The sequence below is a fragment of the Etheostoma spectabile genome, chromosome 9 (genome assembly GCF_008692095.1).
Source record: "Etheostoma spectabile isolate EspeVRDwgs_2016 chromosome 9, UIUC_Espe_1.0, whole genome shotgun sequence".
Lineage (NCBI taxonomy): Eukaryota > Metazoa > Chordata > Actinopteri > Perciformes > Percidae > Etheostoma > Etheostoma spectabile.
This window is the reverse complement of record NC_045741.1, coordinates 10,552,277-10,561,097: the sequence shown is the minus strand read 5'-3', so window position 1 is coordinate 10,561,097 and position 8,821 is coordinate 10,552,277. Positions and strand designations below refer to the sequence as shown.

Here is an 8,821-nt window from a genome sequence, read left to right as displayed (position 1 = left end):
AGCTCAATAAAAGTGCTGTTAGTGTTTTAATTGCGGTCATGTGACACTGTGTCAGGAATTGTTGAATTGTGCGTTTGAACTTTGTATCTTGTGATAAAGCTGATTGCTGAAGATTGTTTTTTCCGGTGGAAATGAGTACAGGAAACGTTTACAGAAAGAAAATCAATATTAATGAGCTGCATTTTGATTGACACATAAAACCAGTGCACAGGTTTAATTTTATTTTATTTTAGATTTTTTTTCCAGTTAAGAATAACAGATTTCCAATGTACTTTTTCCATTTTCTCACATCTTTATATTGAATCACCAATGAGGACATTCAATCCCTCAATACTTTGTTTTCATCAAAGAAAGTGACACCGGTTTCCCTTGCTTAACCAGCAATTAATATGATAACAGTCTAGAGCTCTGTCATCATTTCAGTCCTTTTTTTTCATTTTTTTCTGAGGATTTACAGGGCCCAAAAACAGGTTGCTTTCTCCTATGTCCCCTTGACTGGTTATATTTATTAAACCCTTTTGCTTTTTAAATCTGCATAAAACCCATAGAGATGTTCCTCCAAAAATCCCTGCAACGCCACCCAATATGATAGAGGACGAAACAAAATCTGTTGGAAGAGTGTGACGAGTGAGATTATTTTGAATATAAATGTGCTTCCATTGACGACAAATTTATGCCGCCAGGTCTGAATCACTGAAGGTCCCGTCTGCTGTGGGCGGAGTGGTGGCCTCATTTGTGGCAGCCTTCGTAGGAGCTGCAGGCTCCGGATTGAAGGGTTTCCAGGGCTTGGACGGGCAGTAGAAGGGGCTGTCAATCACAGGTTCTGCAGCCACGCCAGGGGAGATGGAAGGTTGGGAGACTGTGGTGTCCTCCTCAGAAGATTCTTCTTTGGCTGAAGCCATAGTGGGGGGTGGTGTGGTTGGAGATGGAGATAGTGATGGAGATGGAGATGGAGATGAGCGAACATTATATAGAATGTTCCTGAGTGGAGACCAGCCAGGAGGACGGCGCCTGATCAAAAACTGAAGAAAAGAATACAGTAAGACACATTTTCTAACTGAAGAATTTTCAGTTTTAGAGTGAAAGCGTAGCGTACCGTTTAGGAGCAAAATCGAGACAAAAGTCCCAATGTGCGCATAACCCATTTTACACTGTGAAAATATTATCTTTATGGTATTGTCACTCTTACTACCTAATACATAAACGCTCAGTCAATATCAAGCAGGAACAATGATCTAACACCAAAGTGGCGTTTCAATGCAGAATTGTTCTTACATTAGGTTCTGCAACACATTTTTATTATAAGAAGCTTTACTTTGTGTATAATTTCAATTTCCAAAACTCTTTTTTTGGTAAATACTATTGTATCTGTTGATACGTTCATACTTCTTGTACTAGTTGTATTATTACTCGGAACTGACCTTTCAGCATGTTGTCTTTATATTGGAGATGTGAATGTTGCTCACTGTACATTGAAATTGTCAGTATATCAGGGCACTGGGTTTGTCTGCTTGCTGTTGAGTTATTCTGCCAGATAAGTGTCCAAAAACGAATCAACCGTTGCGGCTAAATGTACCTTCCACTAAACTTCTACATCAAACAACTATTGTCCAATCCTAACTAAGCAACAGTAACTAAGAACAGCTGGTTGGTTGAGGATTCCTCAACCTGCCAAAGCCGTGTGCATGTGGCTCAGTATCCAAAGAGTTTGGAGGGTATACTGTATTTTTACCCTTTCCAAGACCAAACACACACTCACATAAACATGCTAACTTATTATGTACACAATATATATATATGTATACAATATATAAAACTAGCACTACAAAGTGCTTCACACGTACAATAAAGGCATTTGAATAATAAGTACATTTAAGCAGGCAACTTCCTGTATATCAGAGTATAGGGCAATATTAGCAGCTGTCTTGGTCCATATTGGATTTTTAAAGGGGCTAAATTCTGTCATTATTGACCATTTTGTGAAAAGTGGGTCTTACCGATTGAGGCATTTCCCCTGGTTCGCATTGTATCTGTGCCTGTGGGACCTCAAATCTCCATGGTGCTACATCCACTGTAGAATTACAGTTAGCAAACTCCTGCACACAAACGCACACAGTTAGACACACCGGGTCAAATAAACCTGGATTACATTATGTCAGCAGTAAAATGTGTTTTGTTTTCATGTTTACCACATTCTCTTCATCAGGGACACACAGATCGTTGAGGTCTTTGTGTTCGTCCTTGGGACAGGTGGTTTTCTTCATGTCAAACCTCAGCTTGAATCTGAAGCCTGCAACCACCTACAGGGATACATACAGACAGTGGGTAGAAAAGAAACAGCTGGCATTCCTCCCACTTCCTCTCTCCTTATATCACCCAGTCTCTACCTGTCTAGTGGCATGGCCGAGATTGTGCAGGGCGAACAGGTGAGTAGAGTCGGACAAGGAGTTATACTTGGAGATGGAGATGGAAAGAGGAACCCTAAGGTCCTCTGAGTCTATATCGATGTCCTGAGGACAGCCCAAACAGGGAGCTCTCACTGGAATAATGTGATCGTCTGGAGAGGAGAAGATAGTGGAAGAAAAGAAAGAATGAGTAGACAGCAGATGGTTGCGACTGTTAAAGACAACATTAACTATGCATTTAAGGAAACACCCTAATTTCCCACCACTACTACTACGGCATCTGTTAGGATGCTGATTAGCATAGATGTATAAAGTGGTTTCCATTGAGAAATAAATAGCACATAATGAACGGATACAAATAACACTCAAGATTTTAAGTTAACAGGAGAAGAAGTTAAGTTAAAATCAACACAATCAAATGAATTAATGAAAATGGTGTTTAATGGTGTGATAGAGAGGTGATATGATGATCTTCAAAAGTATGAGCTGACGCATGATGGAACATTTTTCTGCAATATAATGTGACCCAAGTCATTTCACAGCTCTCTGTGTGCAAGAATACTCCCTTGTAATAGACAAGGAAAATGATATAAGGCAAAAGAAAATGTATTAAATCCCACTAACATTGTTTTCTCATTGATGCATTTTTTTATTGCAAGAACAAAAAATTCAAAATTAATGTTGACAGGTATGAAAAACAGTGCAGCTTGGCAAAACAGCAGCAGAGGTCTAAATAATCTAAGGTTTATAGATTTTTTTTGGGAAGAAGCAGTGTTACAATTATCCATAATGCTAAAGATAAAGGCAGGATATAACCCTTCTGTAAAATAACAAGTCAAGCCAAAATGAATGTTTTTCAGCTGGAAGAATAATGTTTTAGAGTAGCTGCTGGTATTATTTTTCAACTAAAGTCCAATAACTTTTAATGGCTAGGTAGTCTGGCTCAACAGATGTACATGTTGGCATAAAGCCTGACATCCAGCGCGTCTCTCACGCTCTGGATGTTCCTCCCCTCTCACTATCACCGCTTTCGGGGCTTAGTGTTGCCCATGATGGTTGTGATTGATTTAAAGAAATACAAGCCGGAGGGTTTTTTCCCCTATCCCTATAGCTAGGCGGTGTAGCTAGACCATACTAGCTTTGCACTTCTATAATATGGTTAGACTTACAATAGAGAGGATCAAAATCCATGCATCAGATATGGTATTTTTTATTCCATGTGTTTCTTTTCTTTGTCAAAGCCTGGTGCATACATTACCCCCAATGCAACTTGACTGCCAATTGTCACAGAAAAATAAAAAAATGAGTATCATCAGCACAAATTTGATAATTGACTTTACTGTATGTTAATATTAGGACTTTATAGATAATTCTTCATACGAGGGGGTGGGGGTGGGGGTAATTTAGGGAAAGACCAGCCTTATTGTTGAAGTAGAAAGTGCTGTTTACTTAACATATTTTAAAAGCACAGGTTTCAAACCACACAACTTTTCTTTCTTTAAAACCTGCCCCCCCCCCCCCCCCCCCCCCCGGGAAGCAGATGAGAAAAAACTTTTATACACAAAGTATTTTTCCAAGATGAGCCTTAAAAGTTGCAAAACATTGAAGCTGGACATTGGAAGCTGGATAGAAAAAAAACATATAATCTACTCACTGTAGTCTGACAGTGGGTTGGTTAGGCAAACAGATTAAAGTCTAGACTGTCACTGCCTTTTATGTTGTGACAAGTTAATATTGCGGTCTCCATATCTGCACAGTGTTGAAATATTACACAATCAGCTCCCCTCACATGCCCTGCGCCCACCAGTGTACATTTTTCTCAATGACTCACTGTTTTCTTAATGAGAAATGTGCTCCTCTGATGAACAGAGTAATGGAGAACTTTATTAGTACACCAGAGATTCCTTCTGGAAGAAAACTCTCCATACATGATCATACTATGCTTGGAAGATGTGAAAATGTGGAAATTACTGGTTTGTCATTATATGGAGGATGATTGAAGGGCCAATTACCCCTGGTTGAGGCATCACTTAAAAGTGAGAATTAATCAGTGTTGATTTAGTATTTTATAACTAAATTTGAAGCAAATTCTGCTGGTTGTACTTGTGTTATAAAAACTATTATTAGATGCTGGGTTTATTTTCACTTACCGAGCAGGCAGTCCACCTGTTTAGTGTCTGCCTCATGGTCTGTCATGTAGACTGTGGCATTGCATGAAAATGGCTCCTGGAGGATTAATAGAATATAATTTTAGGGTTATGATTTGTGTTATTAAATACTGTGTAATACTGACCTTTACATTAACTGTTGTGTCAATCTTTAAGCAATATAATCTCTTTGAGTACACATGAAGTCTTAAAAGTGTTTAAAGTGCCCATATTAAGTAAAAAGTCCCTTTTTCTGGGATTTGGAGTGTTGTTTTGTGTCTGTGGTGCTTCCACACGCATACAGACAAAAAAAGACTATCCGTGCTGTTTAGAGTGAGATACAGGTTTCTGAATGTCCTCTGCCTTCAGTCTCTGGGTGAGCTGTTCAGAATCTCCACGGCTTTTTACGTAACTAGCCGAGACGAGGTGGCTAACCGTAGCATGGTAGCTCGTTCTCAATGTCAAAACACTGCTACAACACACAGTAGTCCACCATAATCTACAAAAGAACTACTTGCATGTCCTTGTTCTGCAGGTATTCCACAAGTGTCTTCCTACCTTGTACTGACAAACATAGGAAAACAGTAGCTAGCTGATGTTATCATTACCTAGCTTCTGCGCATGTGTGACTCCCAACAAAGATTTCTCACTCTGTAGTTAAAACGGAGACGTAAACACACAGGGTGAAAACAGGATCTACAGCAATGTGCAGTACAACAAAAATATATATATATTTTTTTAAATGAAACCATGTAAATCTATTCTGGTAAAACCTGGAAATACAATTATGAACCTGAAAATGAGCATAATATGGGTGCTTTAAGTATTTGCATTATAAATGAGTACTGCATCAATCATTTTTTTCTCCACAGAGATGAATAGAGGGTATCTTGGAAAGATTGTGCATCCCTGCTAAGAAGAGCATAAACATCTGTTTCATCTCGACAATATTACCTTGCGTCCATTAGGCAGATAGTTGCAGTCTGTCCAGAGTTTGCTGCTCCCAGCTGGACAGTCACTCCTCCTGCTGGTGAACTGCAGTGAGTACACCGAGTCTGAGCCATTCTTTGACTGTAAAGACACACACACACACACACACACACACACACACACACACACACACACACACACACAAACATAAACAAACAGGAACAGAATGTCTGTGGTAATTATCCCACAGCTTTAGTTTCAACAACCATTGGATCTGTTTAAATCTGAATATTTAATATTGACTTAATTTCAGATGGAAATATTGGATTTTTACACACTGTAAAGTAGGAGGAAGGAGTAGCTAAAACAGCTAATGTTCAAGAGGTAAAAGTAACAACTCCTGAAAGAAACCCACAGTACTTAAAAGCTCTCTGCACTTGGATATTTGGATATTTTAGAGGGATATCATGTTGCAGTATTTGTTCTTTATGACCTGTCAAGGGGTCTTGGCCAGTCAAAATAAATCCTGAGATGAAGCAGGTTATGTGAATATGCAGAAAGCCACATCCTTTTTGCAATCACTTTACCTTGCTGGCTGTAAGTATCTGGAAGAGGGCCAACTTGTTTCCAGTGCTCAGCTTCTCGTTGAACTTGTTCACTGCGCTGTTGACGGCTATCTTCACAGATGGGTCGTCACAGAAGATCAGGATGCCGGGCTGGACGTCCAATACCTCCCGGAAAAGATGAAATAGAGGAAATCACTTTTCTGGTGCACAAAATGAAGTCTGAGTTTTCTAAGGCCTATGTATAGTTTTGTTGTTCAATGAAACCATCTTAGAAGGAAAAGGTACTCTTTTGCCAGATGCTGAGAATAATACAACCTGTGACAAGCAATGGTAGGAAGTAACAAAGTTAATTTACTCAAGTAAACTTTTGTGTTATTTTTACTTTACTGAATATTTCTACCCTTTGTTACTTTACACTTTCAAAGTAAAATATTTGACACCCACATTTGCCATAGATTAAACTGTACGGAAGTACATAAGGTAGATACATTTTACTTTAGCATTAAAATGCTTTTCCCATCAAAAGGCATTAGTAATATAAAATCCAATAACATAAATACAATACAGCAGCTTCCAAAGTGGCATTTCTTTTGCACAATGACTAATTTAGCCTATGTGTAACATCAGTACATTTGTGCTGACAACAATTTTACTGAAAGAAGACTAAGCATAAAGTATTTTCTTAGTGTTGCATACTACTTTTACTTGAGTATTTTTAATTACTCCACTACTTTTTTTCTTTATTGAAATGAAGCAATTTCAACTTGCCAGTATACAGAAGTGTTCACACTACTTCTGTTTACGCGCAAGTTGGCTTTGCTTCATTTTAAAGGGTCAAAAGACAAAATAAAGCACACTGCAAACCAGACACGTAACAATCCTAACCTGTAGACACATGATACGTAAATCATGCTTACAACCCAGTGGTGGAAAAGGGTAACCAAGTACATTTACACAAGGTCTGTTCTTAAGTACAATTTTGAGATACGTGAAATTGACTTGAATAATCTCAGTTCATGCTACTTTATACTCTCCACTACATTTCAGAGTAAGATATTGACGTTTTTACCCAGCTCCATTCAAGTGACAACTAGAGTTACTGGTTATTTTTTGTTTTGTTTTATATGCAATTAACTTGATCATCTCACAATATATGATGCATATTTGTAAATGAGTTAAAAAGTTAACCTGAAGCTACAACATCAGAATGATGCCTAAATAATGATATGCAATTTTATAATTTATAATATATATTAACCTGACAATGGCCACATTGCATTATGAGTACTTTTACTTTTTTTACTTTAACTACATTTTGCAGATAATTATGTTCTTTTGCATAAGTAAAGTTTTGAATGCAAACCTTTCACTTAGATGCAAGTTTTCTAGTGCAATATTGCTACTTTTACTTAAGTAAAAGACCTGGAAACTTCCTCCACCACTGCAGTAAGTCTTAGCAGCCTAATAGTTCATCTCTTCTCACAATGTAATCTGGGTTTTAAAGCCTGAAAACCAGTAAGAAGTTGTGATTTCTGATACTGTTCTCTTACCTGTCCAAAGACTGAGCCGTGGAGGCACAGCAGGCCCAGCACATACAGCCCCACTCTGTTCCTCATTGTCTCGTCCTGATGGAAGTTCGGCTCTGTTCTGCTACAAGGGGAAATAAATGGTAAATATCACATCAGTTCATGAACACTTTCCCTTGTCACAGTTTATCAGTGTAAGTGCCTTTCAGGTCCTGGCGGTGTTAGGTGGATCGATCTCAGATCTTATTTATGGCTGATCATTTAATAAAATGATTACATTTCAAGCTTTCCAGACTAACTTAAAATGTTCTTAGTGATAGAGTACTTACAGTTTCTGTGGTTGGAGGCCTGCTGCTGATCTTGCCAGGCTTAAAGAGAAAAAAAATTGACTCCTCTCCACACAGGGATGGACATCTGAGTGAAGTTCTCCTGAAACTGTGGGTGGGAATCCTAAGAAAGATGATGACACACTGATACACACATACACAGGGGCCAGGAGGGCACAGAGGACACACACACACACACACACACACACACACACACACACACACACACACACACACACACACACACTACTGAATGCTCAAAACGCTCAGTGGTAAAAAAAGAGTAAATGTTTGCTCTTTGTTTTGGTACCTGTGAGGTCAATACAACAGTCAGTATCAGAGAGAGAGAGGGGAGTGTGAGTAGATGTACTAACTTCCTTCATAGTGACTATGAAAGAGCAAAAATCTCCTACCTCAACATAATACACACACACACACACACACACACACACACACACACACACACACACACAAATTAAACCACACAAACTACAGTGTATGGTAAAGGGAGTCTAGACCTACTCTGACTCTAGCCCTAATCTGTAAAGTGTCTCAAGATAACTTGTTATGAATTGATACTATTAATAAAATTGAATTGAATTAAATTGTAGCTAAATACATCCCCTGTGTTTAGGTGTGTGTGTGTGTGTGCGTGCGTGCATGCGCGTGTGTGTGTGCGCGCGCGCAAGTGAGCAAGCGTTCGCGCGCACGTGTTTGCTTGCTATGTGTTCTGTGTGTTTTAACTGGTACTTTGCCCCTGTCGACCTTTAGCCGATGCCCCTCTGATTTCCCCACTGCTCCTCTGTGAAAGGAGGTGTAATGTGATCAGACGTTACACTCCATGTAGATGCATCCTACAGACATTGTGTTGGCTTTTTCTGGGTGCCGTTACCATACAGTATTACACCATGTTTACCAAGT

General features: G+C 38.9%; 1 protein-coding gene across 2 annotated transcripts; it reads right to left on the bottom strand.

Annotated features, from left to right (window-relative positions):
* Window positions 1-343: 343 nt before the first annotated feature.
* Window positions 344-8,058, bottom strand: kng1 (kininogen 1). Of its 2 annotated transcripts, none has more exons than XM_032525640.1 (9): window positions 7,904-8,058; window positions 7,599-7,698; window positions 6,070-6,213; window positions 5,507-5,623; window positions 4,556-4,631; window positions 2,388-2,557; window positions 2,190-2,300; window positions 1,998-2,096; window positions 344-1,022 (listed from the first exon to the last, which is right to left on the bottom strand). In XM_032525640.1, the coding sequence occupies exons 2-9, from the start codon at window positions 7,662-7,664 to the stop codon at window positions 672-674; spliced, it is 1,134 nt and encodes a 377-aa protein (XP_032381531.1). In that variant the 5' UTR covers window positions 7,665-7,698; window positions 7,904-8,058; the 3' UTR covers window positions 344-671. The 2 variants fall into 2 exon arrangements, with proteins under 2 accessions (XP_032381531.1, XP_032381530.1); XM_032525639.1 differs by having other exon boundaries at window positions 6,070-6,216; window positions 7,904-8,057.
* Between the last annotated feature and the right edge of the window lie 763 nt (window positions 8,059-8,821).

Excerpts from the sequence above, each read along its gene's own strand:
- kng1 (XM_032525639.1), bottom strand. The coding sequence starts at position 7,664 with ATGAGGAACAGAGTGGGGCTGTATGTGCTGGGCCTGCTGTGCCTCCAC. Across the intron at positions 2,301-2,387 it reads TCGGCCATGCCACTAGACAG|GTGGTTGCAGGCTTCAGATT; the intron begins GTAGAGACTGGG and ends GTATCCCTGTAG. Across the intron at positions 2,097-2,189 it reads TCCCTGATGAAGAGAATGTG|GAGTTTGCTAACTGTAATTC; the intron begins GTAAACATGAAA and ends GTTTGTGTGCAG.